Raw genomic sequence first — 24912 nt, 5'->3', positions numbered from 1 at the left:
CTACACACATATCTAAACCAAAATTCAAAATAAAATTTTAGGGTCTATATGCTCCTTTCTGTGCTACGGTGTATTTAATATGACCTTTCTGCACTGAACGTGCAAATTGCACATAAATCGTTTTTCCCTCTATATTTTTTTATCGAAATGAACCATGGTATCAAATACAAATTTACATTATTTAGAATTAATAAAATTAAAATTATCATAATGAAAAAGTTTGCAATTTCTTCACCTTATTGATATTTTGACCTTTTTGCACTGAAAAAATACTATTTTTATTCATAAACGATTCAACATGCAAATATATAATTAAAAAGTCTCAAACTTTTTCTCAAATTATGACAGATTTGTCAAAAGAAACTTAAATATTGAGAAAATAAAACCAGAAGTACGTGTCTATGATGTAAATTTTGAGATATGGCATGAAATAAGCTAATTTAATGGGGAAATTGGAGTTGATTTTTTCTTTACTTTTGTGAAATATCACTTAGACATGCCAATATATGTCGATAGAAATATTGAAATATTGTTGAGATATGTTTTTTGAAACAACACAAAGATACCCCAATGCAAAAACTATCTGAAAATTTGGTCTGCACGGAAAATAAGAAAGCTAAAATTACGGTACTCTAAAACAACCGAGTTATGAAAAATGTTCATTTTCTTCTTCAAAACCTTCCGCTACAAAATATAGTCCCTTACTACGCTCTCTAAATATGGAATTTTTCCTTCTCTTTTTTATTCAATATAGTTTGTTTGTCATTGTAAAAAAGAAATTTACAAGTAGAATTCATATATGACACAGAATTTCAAGACTAGAGGTGACCCAAAATGGCTACCCAAAATCAGAGGATCGAACCTCTTTAACCGAGGGTCTGGGTACACAGAGATCAAATAAGAGGTAGGATCCGATAGAACAACTGTGATACAGGGAAGCTATCCCCTTCACATAAAATCTATAGAGTCGCATAAACAACTTTCTTTGTGCTTTGCCATGTATACTGCTCAGGAACATGTTGTTTTGTGGAATGAAAAAATATGGACACACCCCTTCATACACCCATTTCAGGAGAAGTTTAAAACAGGCCCAGAAATCTACCAGAAGATTTTGGGGACACCAGTGAAGAAGCATGTTTTGTTGAATGGCCCAGAAAACAGCTGTTTTCAAGTGGTAGGAACATAGTAGTTTATCTTCATCTCTTAATCCTTTGTTGAATATTTCCTTTATGAATATTTTCAACAAACCGTAAGTTAAGAATGGCGTATGATTCATTGAGTACATAAGTTTATATTCTGCCTTTGAGAAAGAAATTCTCCATTCGTTGTCTTCATGTTTTCCTAGTTTGTGTCCTATTGCTACAAAGTGACATCCATTTCTGACAATGTCATTAACAACATAGGGTGGGGGCCATGAGTGACACCTGTCTATCCATGAGTAGGCAGAAGGAGGCCAAAAATCACTGACAAAGCAATGAGCGTCATCGTATTCAGTTGTACCGAGTATTCCACTGCTACATGGTCCGTGTATTCTAGAACTTGGTCTTAGATCAGAAAGTGTGATCTCTCTGTATTTAGAACTCGATAAAACAAGCTTTTTATTTATACATACACATGCATACATCACATTACTGGCGGCTCTATCTAATGGTAGCCAGAGTAAAGTAAATCCTGGTGGACTCTCGGAACTGTCACAGAGAATCAGTGCCTGTCTGTGTAGGTTGTAATACTCAGACTGAGAAAAGTCCCAGATTACTCGGTGGTTATCTAGCCAGAACATAGAATCTGCATCAGAGTTGCTTAATCTAAACCCTTCTTTTATGCTTCCACTAACCATCGTTTTGTGCTTACAATATTTTCTAAGGTTTACAAATAGCTCCATCATGTCCACTATTTCTCTCCTAGAAGCCACCTGTTCTGGAGTCCCTATCACGTGACACAACGCTCCGTACACTATCTGAACCATTTTCTGAAGTGACATCCTGCCGATATAAAAGAATACAGAATTCTTTTATTTGTGAGTTGTTAAAAGAATTTTAAAACATGAACTCGCGTTTATGTTATTCTGTGTCTGAATGTCACAGCCTGTGAGAACTTCATGTAGTATTCACTGCCCTGAGGAAAAGTTTTGAATTGTAAAGCTGAGGGAATATAAGGCTTATACTGTGGACACACATTTTACCGCGTGGGAATAATTTACACTTAGTACAGAGAAACAGCATATCCCGCGGAAATTTGAACAACAAACCAAGATTAACCATGAAAACATTCCTTTCATAAGGAAATCCCTACAGAGAGTGGATACTTTAAAGAGTGTTATTGTACGGACAGCGTCAAACACAGGTTTTAAAGATTTACCCGGAAATTTAATGTATAGAAGAATCCCCCTCCTCACGGTAAAATGACACTAAAGTAGAGTCATGCACAAATGTGAGCGTTGTACATGCATTGCAATATTTTGACTGTGAAAAACTATTATTTCCCACGAAAATCTGAAAATCTTATTCAATTTTCCTGAATTTACCTATTCTGTTCAGATCCAATTGGATCAAAAATTAAAATTTGCAACACTGGTCAGTCTGTAGAAATTGTGACTTTATAACTATAACGTCTTCTGCCAGGATACTTCCGATCCTGTATGTAACTTTATTTTTAACCTCTTACTTACTAAAAAATGTTAAAAAGACTTTTATTTTTTTAAGAATTATAATGATTCAATTAAGTAGCGAAACTACATTGATTAGCGGTAAGCCCTTTCTTGCGATTTTTTTTTCTGAATCGCAATTGTATTAAACTTTTTCATTGTAAATCACGACATTTTACGCTTTTGCTGGATATTTTTCTAGAGCACTGCAAAGTTTTTTTGACATCAATACACCTTCTAAATTATTAGGATCTGACTGACTGGTAATTCTAAAATTCAGATCCATTCGGCGAATTAACAAATGCCTTTCATTACAACTGACTAGGTGCTTAAATCCAAATCAAAACGAAAAGAAGCAATACTACCTTTTTAGAGCACACTTTGGAGAAATAGGAAACTAAATCGCTCGTTACTTTGTAATTGCATTCGTTTGCATTATACGGTGACTGTATATTACCTTTTTTCCCTTATCAGACAAAAAACAGGTAAAAAAAATTGCTTGAGAAATACTGCAACTAGTCAAAATCCTTTCTTTTTTCAAAGGTCCCAATTTAACCATATTGTTAGTCGTATGCGTAATTGCTTTATATGTACAACTGCAAGTATATATAAAAAAAAATTGAGATGTCTTTTTTATAATTTATTTGGTATCTGTTAGATTGTTTTGTTTATTTTTCAGAGAGGATCTTTTGGTCCAAGATATCTGATTTTCTGTAGAAAAGATCAAATTTCGATTTAATTTGGGGTTTTTTTTCGAAAATGACGGTGACTTTACAATATAAAGAGCTTGTACTGTACTAACAATCACAAAGCATAAATGTATAATGACTACTGATGTGTTAAGATGTATTAGAACTAATACTAAATTAAAATTTTTGCCGCCGTAAAGAAAATATGCTTAGCTTTGGGAGGGAGCTGCCTCCCAGACCACTGTTTACGAACACTTTGTCCCTACCTATGCAACTACACCCTCAATCAGTAAGTGGGAGACAGAGCTTATGCCATACGGAATAGACACAGTACCACTACAAGACGTTTGTAGAATTGTTCCTGTTTCAAAAAAACCTTAAGGAAATTAACGGTAGGCTGAGTAAAACCATTAACTCACTCACAATAGGTTTGACTGTTAGAAGTTGGTGCTGACGGTTAAACTTATACTTGTACATGTACTTGAGGGAGAGTCAAGAATGCCTTTGTTTATAATCTATAATAATTTAATTCATTTATGTAATTTCATATTTATTTACTAATATTATGTATGGAACAAAGACAATAAATCATGAAAAAAGAAAAATGATAATGCGTCTTATTAAAAAAACTTCAGCATACAATTGTTAAAACAACACAAACGTATTCTGGACGCTTTATGTAACCCGTCGGTATGAGCATATAACGAAGGGGAAACTCCGTTCTTGTGTTTTAAAAGTCCTAAATCATTCTTACAATTTACTGAATTCACTTTTTTCTTAAATGTTTTGTACTGCTATCTAAAATGTATATATTACAGTACCGTTCTGTAAATTATAGAATTATAAATATCAAGAGGTAATGAAATGAATCTTACTAGCCTACATCTGACCACCATCCTTTGCTATGTAGTGATGATTCGAGATGACGTCCTCGACAGCTGCTCGCGTAATAATTTACATAAGGACAGGTAAGGTAAAATTATATATGTTAGAGAACATCACTCACTCACTCTCTTATCCACCCGCTCATTCTACCTTTAAAACCACGTGACTAAATGAAAATACAACGATGGGCTGGATCTATAATTTAACCTCTGGCTACGTTATGCTATAAAAATAAAAAGAGTAATATGATTATTGCAATCATTTTATACGAATGAAAGCAGTAGAAAGTAGAAATCATAACAATGTTCACTTCTTTGATGATTTTTTCTTCACATCAAAGAGTAGGTTAAAAGTAGGACTAATCCTACCACACGTCCTCTCATCTCCCTCAGCCAAATCGCGATCAAAGTCATCCATCACTCTCAAGCCCAAGGTTTTAACGAGGTATTCCCCCCTTGCTATCTGAGCCTGTCTGTTTTTGGATCTCCACACTTTCAGTAGTCTATCGTCCCCAGCAGTGACGAGGGTTTCCTGGTCGTAGGGGTGGAAGGCCACCGCGTTGAGTCCGCTACTCTGCTGTCCACAGTTCCTGTGTAGGATGCTGGTCTCCAGCTTCACACCATAATGTCTGTCCCACAGGTGACACTCTATGAACTCGTCACCCCTAGATCACAGAAACCAAACGATACGTGCCCTCTTTATCTATCTGATCACTAACAAATAATATTCCTAAATTATAAAAATTATAAAGATTTTTAGACAGTTCTGATCTTCCACCAACAGTTATTTAAGGATTATACCATATATGGTCATAATAAAAATCCGAGCCAATTTCACGTTTTGTACAATATACCTTTTACCAACTTTGAAACATATCCATCCAAAATCTGTTGGTTGTTTTTAAAATGAAATTCTTAATATAATATTTTCCCAATCTCCAAAGATTATCTGTATCAATATTTCGTTCTGAGATGAGTAACTTTGTTTAATTTGCATTTGAATGTCGAATCGTCGAACCCAAATTGCCCTCAGAGCAGTAATAAAATCTGTATAATTGGCTATTTTCAAACTCCAATTTGAATGCTCTTGAGTTATAATTTTTCTTTTTATACGATGAATTTTCCTAACCTGCAAAATATTGTTCAATTTGTAGAATTTCTACATGTCCATTGTATATTGACCCTTCTAATTTCGTCTAGTTTAGAAAAATTAAAATTGCTAATTCCCAAATATCTCTGCTTTTTATTTAAAACTGGTTTGTGAAATAACGTTAGAATAACAAATGTATTATATAAAGTATTACTTTACTTTTTTATTTATTGCTGAAAATTGAAAAATAATGATAATGCCAAAGAGCGATATGTATCCAAGTAAGGGGAGGTAACCTACACTGCGGTTGTGTATTTTAAAACAATGTCAAGCTTTATCAAATATCAATCAACATTTAAATCATGGAGGATATAGAGAAGGATGGAACGAGACCAAATCGTAGAACATAGATTGTAAAAATTAAGTGGTTAAAGCAATATGAACTGTATTTTTTAGAATTTAATTTGCTGCAAAAACCTGCTAGTATGATAAGTCTGCATGTAAAATAAGATTAGAAAAAATCATTAATTTTCGTCGGAAGAAATATTTCTCTTCTAAGAAATATATAGCAGATCAATCTTTGTACAGGACGACAATAATTTAATTTTGCTTCATTTAAGGCTTTTTACGGCTTTTCCAATAACGATATGGTTAAAAGAACTTTAAAAACCATGATATTTTTGTCATTTTAGTAGAAAATAACATTTTTCGTAAAAAAAAAAAAAATTAAGCATGAAAATTGCAGCTCATATTGCTTTAAAGTAATGGACGCGCTTATGAACGTGCTAAAACAGTATTGGTTTTTGATGAATGGCATCTGACAGGAAACTAACGAAATCCGAGTGAAAAAAAATTGATATATTACGAAGCTGCGTCGGATGGAAGTTTCTCTCTTGATAATTTTGAATTCTAGTGGATACTAGTGCTTCAGCTCAGATGACAGACTCCCTCCTAGTTCTACTGTATTTCAAACGATGATGGTTTGTCAAAAAAGTCTTACAACTCTTACAGTTTTTAACACATATAAAAAGGATTAAAAACAAACAAGTTTTGTAAATTCGGAAAAAATCAATACTGTAGGTTCTTCATGGTAAATTATATTCCTTCATTGGAATTTGAATTTAAATACTAGTAAAAGTCTTTGATTTTAGATATATGATATATGCACATATATCAAATTATCTAGGAAAAGTTTTAATCTTTCTGCAATATATCCTGACGCCAATTTATAGATAACATTACAAGAGGCCAAGGGGCCACATCGCTCACCCGAGCAATAATTGCCTTAATTCTGATCAAACTATATTACAGTATAAAAATCAAAATATCTTGACAACTAAGTAAAGTAGATCTTGCTCAATTTTTTTTTTAAACCTGCCGATTTTTATCCACATATTTTTGGGGTAAATATCAAGCCCCTTTGTTGTTGTACCTGAAAGAATATTTTTCTCTATTCCTACATAACACCCCCCCCCCCCACTTTATTGCCTTAATTTTCTCTACGGATTCATGGTTTGATCAAATTTATTCTGCACGACTCATGCTTTCACACAATTTACTGCTTTTTACCCGAAAAATGCCAACAAATTTTCAATAATTCTAAATTATCTCCCCTTTAAAGAGGTTGTGGCCCTTCGTTTGAAAAAACTTGAATCCCATTCACCAAGTGATGCTTAGTGCCAAGTTTAGTTGAAATCTGACCAGTGGTTCTGGAGAAGAAGATGAAAATGTGAAAAGTTTACAACAACGCCAACGGCAACGTCGACGACAACGCCAACGACGACAGACAACGAACAAATTTTGATCAGAAAAGCTCACTTGAGCTTCCAGCTCAGGTGAGCTAAAAAGACTACGAGTCCTAGATATTCGTAGTGAGATGTAACTGTAAAGACCTCTAATTATGAAACATTAAGCAAATATATAAGGGCAAAAAAAAAATGGAAAAAGCAGAGCATCAAACATAACATTCGAAGAATAAGAAGAAGTTTTAAAGGATGAAGAATGAAAATACTGAAAAATGGCGGCCACCGCGCTACACCTGTGGCAGGGAGCTCCGGTGAATATCTAACAAACTTTGGGTGAAAGAGACGACTCCACGCATGCTTGCTTCCTTCAGCGTGTGGGTAAGAAGCAAATACTTAGATCAAGTAGCACAATTATAATTGGTTCGTACTAGCCACTCAGAGTTTTTGGATTTTTCTCATTCAACAAATGTTTGAAAAAAAATAGACATGGCGGACAACCGAAGTCAGAGTGACAGTGAGTGTGCTCTTGCTATATATGAAGAAATAGCGCAAAAATTTGGAAGTTTTGATCGTGTCAAGTTTAAGCAAAACTTAGGTGTTCTATACAGGGATTCTCCTGAGAACATAACACATGTAAGACAATGTCTCTATGAAGTAGCGTTAGATCGTAGACCTGACACACCAAAAGGACAACTAGTTAAACGAAACAATTCGGGCCAATGCAAAGCAATTGACAAACTTTTAGAAGATATATACACGTTATTTCATTACATAGAGGGTAATGTGCAAACTTCAGAGGTAAAAGCAGTGTTATGTTATAGAGACAGAACAAAATCGCTTGGTGAATATAATATAAGAAATTCCCAAAACAGTTCACAAACGTCAGTCAAAACAGTCTACGGACACAACGAAGATGTGCAGTCAAGCCCGACGGCCGATCAAACGGTACACAGCCAAACTTACAATAGCCCTTTAAATAGATCCGTTAACCACTCACCTGTGCAACTCGCTCAGTTACCCGTTATCGACATTCCGGAGTTGGCTAATATTGTTGTTGGGTTTCGAGAAGAAATTCTTGACAAACTGAATGAAATGTTCGAAAGGTGCATGTCTCAAAATGAATTATTAAATAGGGAGGTAAATGCACTTCGTGCATTAGTGCAACAGAAAGATAAAGAAATACTTTGTCTTAAGGAGCAACAAAACAAGCTATTGTCTGATTCCACTATCGGTAATTCCACTCGACCCACTTCTCCGTCTTGTTCATATGCAGACGCTGTCAAATCTCCCTCTAGAAATCTCCATGTGGAAGTGAAAGAGTCAAAAAGTAAAGACCAAACAGAAAGAGTCGTGTCATTTCTAGATAAAAACAATTAAGATCAAAGTGGAGAAAATCATATCGCAGACAAAATTCGACACATACGTAATGATCAACATTAAGTACAGGTCAGGATCATGCATCTCGGATGAACAATGACAGCGTTCAGAACGAAAGCGAATGTGCAAACGCGAGCGAAGTCATTAAAGACAATGAGGACATAAAATACGTCTTCCGTGGTGTCAAGTCAGGATCCCGAGTAAAACGCTTACTAATGTCAAGAGTTAAAGCAGATGGAGATATTCAGATGGAGATATTCAATCAATAATTAGTGCAATTAAACAGTACGCAAGGGGCCGCGATGTGTTCATTACGCACATAACAGTTCTTAAACTTTGGAAGCAAAAGAATCCTACATACACACTTCGGGTGAACGTACGAGCCGAGGACTTGAACAGGGATTTTGGCCATCCGGCATCTTAGTTAGACCGTGGCAATCGCAAGCTACACGCGAAAACAATAATCATTCCTACAATGGCTAAACTTTTATCACAGATTATATACACGTTTTTCTTTATTCAAATCATGTTGCGAATAAAGTCAGGGAACGTAAGAGGAATCATGTATGGAACACCGTATCTGTCAGAACTTTTAAATGACACAGATGTTTTTATTGCTGTTGAACACTGGCTTCTACCGGAACAAATCAGTTTTCTAGACTCAATCAACTCCGATTTTAAAGCATATGGCATTTGTGACACACGCATACCCATTGAGCCGGAAAACAGAACCCGTTCAATAGGATTTGGAGGTGTCGCAATCATGTGGAGAAAGGAACTATCTGTATATCTAGTCGAACGCGAATGTACCGATCGCGTGATCCTTGTCGTTGCAAAATGCAAAAATGTCGATATTCATATAATTGGTGTACTTCTACCGTCAACAAACCAAACAGTGGATGAATTCAGACATACTTTGGAGCATATTGAAAAACTTTACGACACATATAGTGCAAACGGTCCTGTGATGATACTCGGTGATTTCAATGCCCACTTATCGCATGGATATGGAGATAAAAACCCAGTCAATTCGAACGAACGTGGGAGAGTTCTAGAGCAGTTTTTAGATGAACGCAGGCTAATGTCAGTGTCAAGTCAGATGGACACCATAGGTCCAGACTACTCCTACGTAGGTCATAGCGGAGAACAGACATCTTTGATAGATCATGTGGTTATTTCAGAGGACAAACTTGATCTCGTTAAGGAGACAGGCATACTTAAAGATCATTACCTCAACTGCTCCGATCACCTTCCGATTTTCTTAAATATCTCATTAGAGGAGGTTCCTAACATCAAATCGGAAATGAACAATAAAGAAATGGGTGTAAACTGGCGTAAAGTGTCTGATGATGATGCTTGTACCTATAGGCAGTTGGTTCGTGACTTTACGGATAACATTGTTCTTAATGGTACTACTGTTGCGGATATCGAGGAGTATATTACTAAACTATCTTATTCCTTGGTGCACGCAGCAGAACTTGCGCTACCAAGGAAGCGTTTTCGACCGTTCCTGAAACCTTACTGGAAGAGTGGAAATGTGAAAGAATTGCACGCTGTTAATAGGCAGAAAAGAAATACTTGGATACTCGATGGTAAACCTAGAGGCATGCGGTATGCGTCATACAGAGATTATAAGCGGGCCAAACGTGAGTTCACAAATGCTCTGAAACGAGCACAAAGACAATTCGAACAAGAAGAATTCATTCGACTCAAAGAAACAGCTGAACTGGACTTAGGGCTATTTTATCGCTCGTTAAAAAGACGCAATAAAAAATCGTGGACATCAAATGAACTTCGTGTCGATGGTAAAATTGTTCGTGATCCTGATATCATCAGGCACGCTTGGTACGAACATTACAAAGGGCTAGCCCAAATAAAGCAAGACCCCTCATTTGATGTAGAATTTGCGAATGCAATTTGTCATGATGTCTCCAAAATGCACTCGCTCTCAATGGGAAACTGTGATGAAATCAGTAAAACACAAATTAACGAAAATGAAGTTGTAGCTGCTCTACAAAAAATGAAGAATGGAAAAGCTCCAGGCTTCGATGGAATTGTAACAGAACACATCAAGATCACTCAAGATATCTTACTTATCCATCTAGTAAAATTGTTCAATGCAATTATGGATGCAGAATGTTATCCACAACAATTCAAAAGAGGAGTTACCATAACACTCTTCAAAGGAGGCAATAAAGACAAACTAGATATGAACAGCTATCGCGACATAACTCTTATGTCCATCCTGCAGAAACTCTTTGAAAATATATTGTACACTAGATTGCAGAACTACAGCAGTGAAATAGCATTTCCGCACCCTCTGCAGCAAGGGTTTAGACCAGGGTGTGGCAGTATAACGGCAGCGTTTGTCTTATCTGAAACTGTAAATCATTATCTAGAAAGAGACTCGGATGTTTATGTAGCTTTTTTAGATAACGAAAAAGCTTTTAACAGTATGTGGCACGCCGGCTTATTCTACAAACTGTTTCATATTGGGATAAATGGAAAAGGATGGCGCTTGCTTGTTGACTCATTTCAGAATATGACTTCCTGTATTTTTTACGAGGGGAAAATGTCAAGCAATTATACCATGAGACAAGGAGTTGGACAAGGCAGGGTTCTTTCCTCTTGGTTCTTTCTCTTAATGATAGATGGCCTCATTCTTGAGCTAGATCGTCTCAACATTGGTCCACATATTTGCGATCTACATGTTCCTTGTGTTATTCTCGCCGATGACACATCACTTATATCAAATACTCAAACTACAATGCAAAAGCAACTAAATGTCGTAGTTGATTATGCGTCAAAATGGCGGTTGAAATATAACCCTTTGAAAAGCTGCATTATATATTTTACGTCCAAACGCAACCGTAGAAAACCTGCCACTGAAAACATATTCCTCTTAGGGAACAAAAACTCGCCTATTGATATCACAGACGAAAACATTTACGCCGGGGTGACAATTACTAACAAACTTTCATGTGCAAGTGCCATTTCGCGTTCATGCTGTAAAGGGCGAAAAATAATGAACTCTCTTATAAACATAGGAGTGCACAAGCATGGCATGAACCCGATCCTGAGCTGCAAAATGTGGAAAACTGTTGTTGCACCAGCAGTCCTTTATGGCTGTGAATTATGGACAGATATATCTAAAAAATCTTTGGAAAACCTTGAAATCTTACAAAGATTTGCTGCACGCAGGATTCAAGGTTTTGATCAGCAATCTCCCTCTGCGTGCACTATTTACTCACTAGGTCTTATCAAAATGGAAAAGACGGTTCAAAAACTTCAACTACTTTTCTGGAATCGGCTCTGCAGATCTAGTTACTCGTTGTTTTTTAAAAAATTGTTCATTGCAAGATTGTGTACATACTCGGTAGACACGCCCCAAAAGAAACGTGGGTTCGTTAATTGTATCTATAGAACCATGAAAAACTATAAAATTGATTACTTCTTCCATGATTATCTCCGTAACAGGGAAACACCTTCAAAGTCAAGTTGGAACCAATACATCGACACTCTCATTCGTATTTCTTCTCAGGACAAATGGAGAGAATCTTTGAAAAGTCGACCAGAACTTAGTCGCTTTGCCGAAGTGCATAAATATATTGAACCTCATCCACTCTGGTCATTGAGCCTTCAGCATCCGGAATATACTTGGAAATTATTTGAATTAATCAACTTTTCTTTTACATATGAAACAGAGGAAGTGTCGTGTAAGCTCTGTAAAAGGAAAGTAAACGATATAGTACAGCATTTTATTCTAGACTGTCCTGTCCTATATAAAAGTCGCGAGTATCTTATGCATCTTATAGTAAATTCGTTGACTGTAAATACATATGTCAAGTTGACATACAACTCGGACAGCGTAATAGTTGGTACTATTCTCGGATCGAAGGACGACGACGTCATTCCAGAGGAGGAGTGGGCAAGCTATATGCTTTCAGTTTCGGAAGGCATCACAGTGATGATAAAGGACATGCGAGCACTCTTGTAACGTTTTTTTTGTTTAAAATATGTGCGATTCAAGATGAACACTCCATGATATTTGAACATTGATTGTGTTCTGTATATAAGTAATTGTATATATGTGTTCGTGATACTTTTATACTTGAAATTTCAGCACTATTTATTGTAAACACATTGCACCAAACACTTGTTTGATGGATTTAATCTCTAACTTATAGAGGAAATAAAGAATGTCTGTCTGTCTGTCTGTAGGTTCTTCATGGTAAATTATATTCCTTCATTGGAATTTGAATTTAAATACTAGTAAAAGTCTTTGATTTTAGATATATGATATATGCACATATATCAAATTATCTAGGAAAAGTTTTAATCTTTCTGCAATATATCCTGACGCCAATTTATAGATAACATTACAAGAGGCCAAGGGGCCACATCGCTCACCCGAGCAATAATTGCCTTAATTCTGATCAAACTATATTACAGTATAAAAATCAAAATATCTTGACAACTAAGTAAAGTAGATCTTGCTCAATTTTTTTTTTAAACCTGCCGATTTTTATCCACATATTTTTGGGGTAAATATCAAGCCCCTTTGTTGTTGTACCTGAAAGAATATTTTTCTCTATTCCTACATAACACCCCCCCCCCCCCACTTTATTGCCTTAATTTTCTCTACGGATTCATGGTTTGATCAAATTTATTCTGCACGACTCATGCTTTCACACAATTTACTGCTTTTTACCCGAAAAATGCCAACAAATTTTCAATAATTCTAAATTATCTCCCCTTTAAAGAGGTTGTGGCCCTTCGTTTGAAAAAACTTGAATCCCATTCACCAAGTGATGCTTAGTGCCAAGTTTAGTTGAAATCTGACCAGTGGTTCTGGAGAAGAAGATGAAAATGTGAAAAGTTTACAACAACTCCAACGGCAACGTCGACGACAACGCCAACGACGACAGACAACGAACAAATTTTGATCAGAAAAGCTCACTTGAGCTTTCAGCTCAGGTGAGCTAAAAAGACTACGAGTCCTAGATATTCGTAGTGAGATGTAACTGTAAAGACCTCTAATTATGAAACATTAAGCAAATATATAAGGGCAAAAAAAAATGGAAAAAGCAGAGCATCAAACATAACATTCGAAGAATAAGAAGAAGTTTTAAAGGATGAAGAATTCAAACTAAAGACTTACGTGGCCACGAAATCTTGGCTGAGGTCGGGAAAGAAAACGCCAAGATGGTTCGTGAAGCGGGCGTTACATCTCAGGTAAACATTCTCTAAACATTGATCTAGAATCAGGTCATACACGACGGTGAGAATGTCACTCTGAAAGGTCCAGTCATCGTCATCGTCGCTATCATCGTCACTACCATCGACATCGTCACTATCATCGCCACTATCATCTTCATCGTCCTCTATTTGGTTACGACAGGAGTAAACCAGGTACCTGTAGCAAATACATGTCATTTGGCAACATCGCCCACGTGAACCACAACACCTGATCTTAACAACACGAATAAAAATTTATATATATTTATATGTAAAATTTAAACTGTACATCTGATCATGGCTATAGTTTTAAATTATTCACTGTTATTTACCTCTGATCGTGGCTCACTCTCAGACCAATGATCTTAGCATCCACTTTGAGAACTTTGAACGGTGCTGCACACACTTCTTCGTCGTCTTTTATAGAAAAGAATACAATTTCAAACTTCTCTCCGCAGTCTGAGTCACGGACCATTGTGACTATCTTCCCTCCCTGTGACTGAATCTGCATCAGAACCTGAGGGTAGGGCCGGGAGCTCTCGTCCTTCATTGGTGGAACATGTTTCCTCGTCTGCTGCCACCGGTTTTTCTTAAACCACGTGCTACGGACCATTTTATAATACAACATTGGTTCTCTCATGGCACTCTCAATATCAGATTCATTAAGCTCATCCTCATCACTTTAATCGTCTTCGTCACTTGAGTCTTCATCCACTTGATGATCATCCCTTTTGGAATTCTCTCCGTCAAGTTGCTCATCCTCTGACTCTCTGTCTGAGGTGTCTATGTCAGGTTTATACTGTTGTTGCTTTGTTTGTCTCTCTGAGGAGTCTGTGTCAGGCTTCCCCTGCTGTTGCTTTGTTTGTCTCTCTGAGGAGTCTGTGTCAGGCTTCCCCTGCTGTTGCTTTGTTTGTCTCTCTGAGGAGTCTGTGTCAGGCTTCCCCTGCTGTTGCTTTCTTTGTCTCTCTGATGAGTCTATGTCAGGCTTCCCCTGTTGTTGCTTTGTTTGTCTCTCTGAGGAGTCTATGTCAGGCTTCCCCTGCTGTTGCTTTGTTTGTCTCTCTGAGGAGTCTGTGTCAGGCTTCCCCTGCTGTTGCTTTGTTTGTCTCTCTGAGGAGTCTGTGTCAGGCTTCCCCTGTTGTTGCTTTCTTTGTCTCTCTGATGAGTCTGTGTCAGGCTTCCCCTGCTGTTGCTTTGTTTGTCTCTCTGAGGAGTCTGTGTCAGGCTTCCCCTGTTGTTGCTTTCTTTGTCTCTCTGAGGAGTCTGTGTCAGGCTTCCCCTGCTGTTGCTTTCTTTGTCTCTCTGATGAGTCTGTGTCAGGCTTCCCCTGCTGTTGCTTTGTTTGTCTCTCTGAGGAGTCTGTGTCAGGCTTCCCCTGTTGTTGCTTTGTTTGTCTCTCTGAGGAGTCTGTGTCAGGCTTCCCCTGCTGTTGCTTTGTTTGTCTCTCTGAGGAGTCTATGTCAGGCTTCCCCTGCTGTTGCTTTGTTTGTCTCTCTGAGGAGTCTGTGTCAGGCTTCCCCTGTTGTTGCTTTGTTTGTCTCTCTGAGGAGTCTGTGTCAGGCTTCCCCTGCTGTTGCTTTGTTTGTCTCTCTGAGGAGTCTGTGTCAGGCTTCCCCTGCTGTTGCTTTCTTTGTCCTCCCCCTGGCTGACTGTTGTCATTACCTAAAGGTTCCATTTCAACCTGATCTAGGTTAGGGTGATACTGCCTTAGATCCCCCCACTTCCTGGGGTTGATCACTCGAATAAAGTCATTTCTAGAAGGAAAGGAATGAGTAACAAGAACACCCTTCCCTTTAATTTTGCACTTCTTGAAGAGCTTTTTTAAATTTCTTTTTTTATTTTTGGATGTCAATTTAACCTGAAAATATAGATTTTAAGAATCATTTATTAATCAATGTAAAATATATATAACTGTTGGCATTTCATTACAAATGTTATATGTGGAATTGGAAAATTGGAAGAGCTTTATACAAAATCGTTCCTTTCGTTACAATAATTGATAAATCTGTTCAAAATAAAACAATGTTTGTGACATTACAAAAATCTCCATCGAAATTGTCGTTATTCTTTGGGTGCATACTAAAAATAGGAACAATGGGTTGGTTTTCTTTATTTTCCCCCAAACTTTCGGGGATGCGTACTGTTCAAAAGTGAACGTAACACAAGCAGGTTTTACATGTATAATATTCAATAATCTGACAATTATTCTCCTCAGATATTTGCCTGTATTTACATGTTTTAAAAATCTGGATTAAAAAATCCCATCTCTTGTTTGTTTTCGTAATACGATATCCCAAAAACAGCAATGATAATATATGAGTGGGTCTGATTTGGAATGAATGATGGTTAAATTCACCCACCTCATGTGCCTCCAGCTTAAAGTGTGTTCTATCCGTAAAGAATCGTTTTGCAACAAGGAAATGCGTGTCATTCAGCCAGGCTCCTCTGAAGTTTGTGTACTCTCCTTTGACAGCGTATTGTAACATGAAATCTGAAGATGATTCATTGGATAGAAATGCACAGAATTTGATACTGTCAACTTTGTAGCTATCAATAAAATAATCTCAAATTTGTCTCAGAATAATCTAATATCAGATTTTCCTCCACTGGAATTGAATAAAAACTGAGTCCATATCTATAGTCAGTCCAAGATATCTGTGCATCGCGTTTGGACAATTGTTCATTAAAATACACGTACCTGTGAAAAAGGTGCAATAAAAATAGATGAAAGGGAAAATATCCTAGATAATTTCATTCACACATCATTTTTCACTCCGAGAAATTCACAGAAACGAAAATTGATTTCTAACGGAGATTTTTCTTGTGAAAAAATGACAACAACAAACCGTAACCATCTCAAAAATCCATAAAACGAAATACAAATTCAAAGCAGAGCAACACGGACCTCCAAAAAGATAGAGGTAGGATCAGGTGCCTAGGAGGATTGAGCATCCTCTGCTGACCGGTCACACCCGTCGTGTGCTCTTTGCCGTAATATTGAAAAAAAAATCGGAGAAGTCCGTAGACAATTAGGTGATTAATTATGGTCTAACAATTAGTATAAAAAACGTCAGTCAGCATGCGATACAGTGGAAAATTGTATTTGCTGACAAGGTCGTTGTATCGACCATAGAACTTACGAAAAGATGACTTCAAGCGAGACTGTTGATAGTCCTGTAATATCAACTTGTTTGTCAGTAGCTTGCTTCGTCTTAGAAACTGTTCATACGAAGAGGATGCCCTTGCGTATCGAATCAACTGACAGACAAAAACACCATATGCAGGTGATGAATGTATGATACATAAGTAAGGAAAGTTGACTGTAGAAAAATTGAAGTCATCGCGTTAATCATAAAGTTTTGTTGTTAGGTTACCATCAATGTCCATGTCTAGTAAAATATCCAAATATGAAACAGATAACGAGACTCTGTGGTATCTTTTTATTTCAAGTTCACTGGGATATATTGAGTCGACGTGAGTATAGAAATAACAATTGTTAAAACATTGTTATGACGTCATCCTTTGTTATTTTTGTACATTCTTTTGCTTGAAAGAACAGAAACAATCCAATAAGTTACCTGTAGCCGTCCAATAAGTTGAAAAAACTGTCCATTATTTAAATAGTGGACAGTTATTCAATACTTATTGGACAGCTACAGGTAAAACTTGGAATAACAACCACACCAATACAAAAGAAATATTTGTTATTCACGAATGATTGAGGTACAGAATTCCAAATTCAAAATTTAAATTTGAAATAAACACTTCCTAAATTGATTTCAATTTCACTTGCACCAGGTGCACATCAAGTGAAATCACATATATTTACGGTTTTTGCTTTCTTTGCATCTCCGTCACATTTAATTTTCTCATCCTTTTCACCATGAATAATCTTACTGACTTTTTGCTGTAGGACTTCATTCGTTCTTTTATACGAGCTGTGGAAACCTCTCAGTGTTTTCTTTTTCCTTGATGTCTTGGCTGGCCTTAACTAGCTCCTCACAGAAATATCCGAAAAAAACGTCTACTCTGAGGTCAAAATTTGGTTGAATTTTTCGTATTTTCTTTTTCTAAATCCAAAATATCACTAAGAATGCCATCTGTGTTCTGTTCTTCTTCATCAACTTCTCTGAACTTATTTTGTGTTTAAAAAACACTCTCTCCATCTGACGAGGACATCCTTATAGCAGGAAAATTTACAACGAAGTGATATTCGAATCGCACGCTTTTTGTACTCGTGTTAAAGAACTTACCTGTAACTGTCCACTAAGTTAACAATTGAATGAATTCTATTCACTTTATTGAGAAAAAAAAACCCATTTACCTGAGAGAGTCCAATAAGAAGATAATGACAGATTCAATACAATGGATGTTTACTTCATTGTCATTTGAAAAGAGAAACTTTTCCAAGGGAGTACATTCTAAACACAATAGAGTAATTTTTTTTAACCTGAGACAGTCCAATAAGAAGACAATGAAATAAATGTTTTAAGTAGGTTACAAGCCTCAAAATGTCCATTCTGTGAGAAAAAAGAACTATTGTCGGGCCTAACGGCCCTCCAATAGTTCTTTCTTCTCACAGAATGGACAGTTTTCGGCATGTAACCTTTACTTAATTAATAATACGTCATCGATATACCTGAATGTTGAAGGCCATAGCGAGTGATTTATTTTTTTCACATACAAGTTTTTTTTAATAAATTTTGCTTCATACGAATACAAAAATAGATCTGCTAACAATGGGGCACAATTGGTACCCATGGGAATATTATAACCGCCGGGATTTGTACCATATGGGGTATTTTCCGTACCGGACGTACCGGACGATTACTAGGGAATTAGCTCAACACTCGCTGTATTTTCCACATTTATTCCAGTAATCAACACAATCATATAAACAGTTACTCTCCACTCCGTACATATTAAAAAGGGGAAACTCGCTTATTAATAGTTCTAACTTAATGTTAACCTACATATGACAGTGAGGGAAAACGTAACGGATTAGACGGACGATTTGTATCTTGACTTTTAACCTCTTGTGACCCACGGAAAATGTATAAGTCGATCGGTATTCGTTTTACAAAGTTTATTAATACTCCACAAACTTATTACACTATTCCGCGAGGTCGGGAGTCGGTGGTACGAGCGCCTTGTCCGTCGCTCTCCAACAATAATAGAAAAGTAAATATAGAGAGTTACTTTAATTAACGGATTACTAAGATAAACTGTGAGTCAATTAAGGGTGTCCGAGTCAAAGTCATTCAACGCCAGTGACAGGGGAAAATGTGTCATGTCCAACGGGAACATTTCACACGGTGATATTTGCCTCTTCCTCCCGATGAACACGTCCCCGTGTTCCGAAGAAACGTATTGCTGTGGAACCTGGTATTTGTTCCTCCTCGGCCCATTCTGGAACTAGGTAGATCATATTTCCAATTGCTTTTAGACTCGAACCGTCTGTGAGCATGGGTCGAATTCACCGCAGCTTTACGAAAGTGTCCCCTTGAATCAGTTGTCTTTGTCTTTTCCTTTAGTTCTTCTTCTCTGTCACGTAGCGTGCTACTTAGGTGTCGTAATTGTTCTTCCAGCTACTGAATTTCTTTGTCTCGTTTCTGTAACTCAGCCAGCACTACAAAATGGCGGTTTTCGAAGAACTTTGCTTTTGCAGTTTGGTGGTCAATATCTTCACGCAAAACGCTTATTTTCTGCTTTGCATCACCTAGTTAATTCTTAATAAGATCTTCAAAGAATTGATAGTCTTTAATCCTGGAAAACGGAAGTTCTGCTAGTAGTAAGCGTTTTTTCGTTGAAAACTCTGATCCGTTCTCTGTCGCGTTGAAATTTCCTCTCCGATTTTCTTTTTTCTGTTTGTGTCGCGCGATCTGTTCTCTGAGTCTCTACTACTTTAATGGTGTGAACGTCACTTCGGCGGTTAATTTTCTGTGTCTTGCACATCCGCGCAAAATGTCCATTCTTTCCGCAGTTAAAACACATAGAAGATCTTGCAACACAATACCTTAAATGGTGAACAAGTCCCCATCTTCTACAGGCGGGATTCTCCTTATATACGAAGTACTGCGTCGGGTAACTCACAGGCGTGGTCCACGCTGGTCCATACGAGCATTGGTACGAGTCCATTTGGGGAATTTAGCTGAGAGGTACTTCATGGGATCGTGTATCAAGCTAAAAAGTTGATACGCCGGATTCTAACACCATTTATAACCACCGGGATTTGTACCGTATGGGGTATTTTCCGTACCGGGCGATTACTAGGGAATTAGCTCAACACTCGCTGTATTTTCCACATTTATTCCAGTTATTAACACAATCATATAAACAGTTACTCTCCACTCCGTACATATTAAAAGGGGAAACTCGCTTATTAATAATTCTAACTTAATGTTAACCTACATATGACAGTGAGGGAACTCGTAACGGATTAGACGGACGATTTGTATCTTGACTCTTAACCTCTAACTATCGAACTCTGTCTCTCTTCTCTTTTTTAACTATATGTAACTTAGAATCATCTATAAAACATATAATAATATTTTACTACCATCAAAATAATTGACATGTATAAATCATCCAATCAGAGAATATATCTTTATCCTTAAACTGACCATCGCCTAGGTAAACGCCCATTTAATCAACTTCGTTAATCCGCTAATTGTTATGTAATTGCATTAACTCTATAAGTGTCAAACACACATTTGTTAGCTGAAACCATTGTCCTTCAATCCTGCCTTTCTAATAAGTACAAGTATATTTTCTAAAGCTACATTTCATTACTTTGATGTCCTATTTCTTTGTTACAGTTAAGACGTTTAATAGATATTAATTTACATCTATTACATCACAGTCAGGAGGAATTTCACGATAATCAAGAAGAGTAAATAACGTTAATTTACCAACAAGCTAAAACTATAGAAAATGTTCGCAACATGTAAAATATACATTTTACAAGGTGAAAATACCAATAGATTGTTGGAAGACTTGATTTCCAAAAACTACATAGATGTTGTAGAATGTTCAAATCTTTTTTTCATTCGGAAGTCACTCAAAATACCTCGCACAATTTTCCATCATTACACCCGGGTCTGTTGCAATACAAAATTCCCGTAGACATCACATGCTTAAGTTTTGTATTGAACCTGACAAGCTAGAAGGGGCTTACTTACCTGGTACAGAGAAAACTGTAACAAACATTTGCTCAAAATCAAAATCGTTAAGTCCTGCAATCAGTAGTAACGTCTCTGATTCGTTGAATTCACAAAAATTTGTCTGTAGTGGGGGGTTGGAGAATGGACCCACAGTATATTGCAGGGTTATTGTACGGCCATAATTCCAAACCTGAAATTGGAACTCTAATATATCGATGGATGATCTTTTAAAATTTTATTAGAAAACTATCATTAACTTCGTGCATGTAACTATGGGTAATTAAGAATGAAGTGATGGTCAAACCCTGCAAGTTCCATCTTCTCCTACTGATGCAAGATACTTTCCACTGGGAGAAAATGTCAGAAATACTATCCTATCTTCATGTCCAGTCACATCCTGAGCAAGGTATGATGGGATATGATAGGCGAGTCGTTTGTACTCTTCCCTCCAACTGTGTTTGTCCGCGGGGAGAGGGGCGTGTTTCTGTATTTTCTGATGCACGAGGTTTTGCCACAGGACTTCATCATTCGCCACTTTGTACCATTGCTGTGGATTGATAAAAAAAGGTTAGCAAGATCACATAGCCCAGGCTTCCCCATACACTTTTGTTTTTAACTAAAACAAAAAATGCCAACATTCGCTTAAAAAATAATGGACTCGGAACACTCTGGATATTTTTACAGTTATGACTGTTGAAACTGAACAAACAGAGGTACCTGACAGACAGAGGATGCCCTGACGAGAGAAAGTCCGTCCAGAAATGAGAAAGCGTGGAGAAGGACAGAATCTGGAAGCTGCTGGGAGGGCACCAATGAGTTCGCCATTTTTCCAAAGACTTTCTGTTGTTAACTTTAGCTCCTCTTCTTCTTATACATGGCTTGGTCCGTGAAAAGACAATACACAAAAAAAGCTTTTTGCTGTAATGATTTTTTTTCCAGTTTCGAAATGTCAAATACACTTCCTTGTTAAATCGAATGAATGCCTCAAATTTTGGAAGAATGCCGAGGTACTCCGTATAATATTTCAAATTGTTACTTGTAAATAAAAAACTTTCAACAATTTTACGAAACTAAATATACCAGGATTGTATATCGTTACTGCAATTCATCTGACTAATCTTAAAGTTTAAAATGCTCTATATAATATCTATTGTAGAGGTAGCCCACAAAACTCAGGTAATGCAGAGAAATGGGCACTTTCGTTGTTATAGACTATTATTTTTTACGGGTCCATGTTTATTTACACAAGGGCTCACTCACCCCTGCGAATGTTGTCATTTAAATTTAGACCACGTGGTTTTATTTGACCCTTTCAGTTTCGCAGTAAAAATTGTGCTTCGTGTTTATAGTCTTTTTCTTCGAATCTATAGGTACTTGTAGTCAAATATAAAATCTATACGTTCATTGGTTTTAAACTTTATATTCACTAATAAAATCGATAATGGTAAAAAAAAAATCAAAGGTTAATTCAGGGTATATTATGAAAGCGCATTAGATCTACAACAGAATTCTTATTAACATTTTTCAAAAAAATATATCAATTTGTTATCATAAAGTAGTAATTTTTTAAAGCAAAGTCGTAAATTGTTAAAACGATTTGTTTCAATGGGCAACACTTTTAAAATCAATTTTGAAAACCAATATACATAAAATATGAAATATGAATCCTGTGATTATCCAACCAATCTATGATAAAATTTAGAAAATTCTTTTTGGAAAAAGCTGTTCCTTAGCTGGTTGAAAATAGATGAGTAAACCCCGAAATATACATAAACATATATATGGTGCATCACAACATCATAATTTGTCAATATTTCAATATTTGACAAGATTTTTGTTAATGCAGAATTTAATTTTGTTGGTCATTTACTTACGTTATAGATTAAACATTTATATGCTTATAGGAATTGAAACACGTTAATTCAAAAAAATATTTATAGATCGAGTAAATAAGTTTAAGAACTGTGGTTTTTGATCACTGGACTGCATCCACAAAATTTACACTTGCCAAATATTTGCAAACATTATACAATATAAACCAAATACCCCTAATCATGTTTTATTGTTTAATAATATATGTAAAGGATGTAAACCTGAACTTACTATTAGAAAAAAAAACATAGAAATATGTACAACTATATCAAAATAGATAGACAAGGGTTACAACTCCCATTTAAGTCTACACAGGAATTAAACTACATTGGCTACAATATCAATAGGATTGTTCCTACAAATAAAGGTATCTTTTTTAATACAAAAAAGCAGTTTGTTTTATGCGTCTTTCTTTTTTAAATATGTGAAGAGAGAATTGATCACGTATTATATGAAATTTAATGTAATATAGTAAAAGAATTGTGGTGTATGTTGAAGAGTGAATTTTGATACAGTCTAAAATTTCAATTTTGATATACAATCAGAAGAATAAGGCTAAGCTGTTGGTAGGTCTTGGACAAAATATTCTGTGAACGATTTACTTGAGGTTTTTTTCTGAAAAAGAATAGGCCCAAGCACCTAGAATTGTTCCTCTGATACATTACATTTTACCTTAATTCCATATCTCTCAGTATCGTTTATTATTAGATAAAACCTAGGAATTTCAAAATAGGACATATTGACCTAATTTTTAGATGATATACTCTGAGGCCCTACAATGCACTTACTGACAATGTTTGTTTGAATCGTAAATTTTGTACTAAAAATTTGTTCTGAAAGAGTGCAAAGTCAAAGATCAAGGTCAACGTAGATTGTTAAATCCCTCTTTATTTAAGAAATGCAGATAATTTCTCCCTGTTATACGGTATGATATAACTTGGCGCAGTTATGCGATTTAAAAAAAAAACGTTAACTATGGCTGTTCCATGTTATCTTATACTCATATAAAATAGGTAGAAATTTATAACTTAAAGTTCTACATCTAAAATCAGAAACTATTATTAAAAATTGACGTTAAATTAAAAGAAAAAGTCAAGTGAATGAAAACGCTTGCATTGGCACGCTTGTGGCAACGCACTTTGACAATATTACGAACTTTGAAAAATTTAAATTTTGGACCAGTTAACCCACTTTGAAATTTTTTTTTCAAAGTGCGTTATGAAGGTTCATCAACATTTTTTAGTGTCGACACTCTTAACGCACTTTGAAAAAAAATATTTTTATATCACAAATTCTGGAACTGAATTTCTAATTTGTTGATAGTGTCATGTTGTAAATTTTGAATTTACTGGGTGGGTGTAAATACAAAATTTACAACAGTTGTCATGTTGTAAATTTTGTATTTACACCCACCCAGTAAATTCAAAATTTACAACATGACAATAGGAAGATGATTTGCTAACACTCGTAAATCTAATTTACCGTATTTAGTACGGGGATGGGGGATGGGGTTAACCAAAGATACAGGTCAAATACCAGTGCATCATTTAATTGATTACAAGATGAAGGTCCCTTGTCACTCATTTTTTCTTCCAAAACATTTTATATTCAGCAACTTTGGGCAAACATTTAAGATCGGAAAAAGAGATATGCTATGTATAAGTACATGGTGTTATTGAAAAAATGAGTTGGCCGAACAATAATTTCTCCATTGGTATGTTAAAGAATCTATGTGTTTCAACAGTAACCCTCTTTTTGTATTCTAATCAAATAAATCACTTCAATAAAATAATATCAACATTAACGAACATTGAATTATTATAAACTTAAAAATAAGCATTAAAAATGCGGGTTAATTTTCTCGCACTGATCTTCTAAAAGATCATATTGTTTTTGATTAACAGAACTAAGGTATCCTTTTTCACATCATATTTTCAATAAGCCAGTTGAAATATATTATACATATCTATAAATCATTTTCGTTCGGGCATAGCCCAATATACATGTACTAGATAAGAAGTAAATTTGCTGTATACTCAAAAAAGGAAAATGCAGTTGCTAAGCGATGAAGTTTATGTCATATTTGGAAAATTCAAACCTCCCGAATTTTTCTTTCTAAATTGTCGATATTGTCTTATAAGAAAAATATTCTCATTTAGACACTGTTTATCGAGTTAGCTGAGAATGCAATGAGTTCTTTTTTTAAAATA

General features: G+C 35.9%; 1 protein-coding gene and 1 pseudogene across 1 annotated transcript; both read right to left on the bottom strand.

The window, feature by feature from the left end:
• Positions 1-399: 399 nt before the first annotated feature.
• LOC128176977 (uncharacterized) lies at positions 400-3194 on the bottom strand. Its single transcript, XM_052843483.1, has 2 exons — positions 863-3194; positions 400-435 (listed from the first exon to the last, which is right to left on the bottom strand). Exons 1-2 carry the CDS (start codon positions 1979-1981, stop codon positions 400-402), a joined length of 1155 nt encoding a protein of 384 aa, XP_052699443.1. The 5' UTR covers positions 1982-3194.
• A 153-nt stretch (positions 3195-3347) lies between these two features.
• LOC128178441 (uncharacterized) lies at positions 3348-22006 on the bottom strand (annotated as a pseudogene).
• Positions 22007-24912: the final 2906 nt, after the last annotated feature.

The sequence above is a fragment of the Crassostrea angulata genome, chromosome 3, assembly GCF_025612915.1.
Source record: "Crassostrea angulata isolate pt1a10 chromosome 3, ASM2561291v2, whole genome shotgun sequence".
NCBI lineage: Eukaryota > Metazoa > Mollusca > Bivalvia > Ostreida > Ostreidae > Magallana > Magallana angulata.
This window is presented reverse-complemented; position numbering and strand designations above follow the sequence as displayed.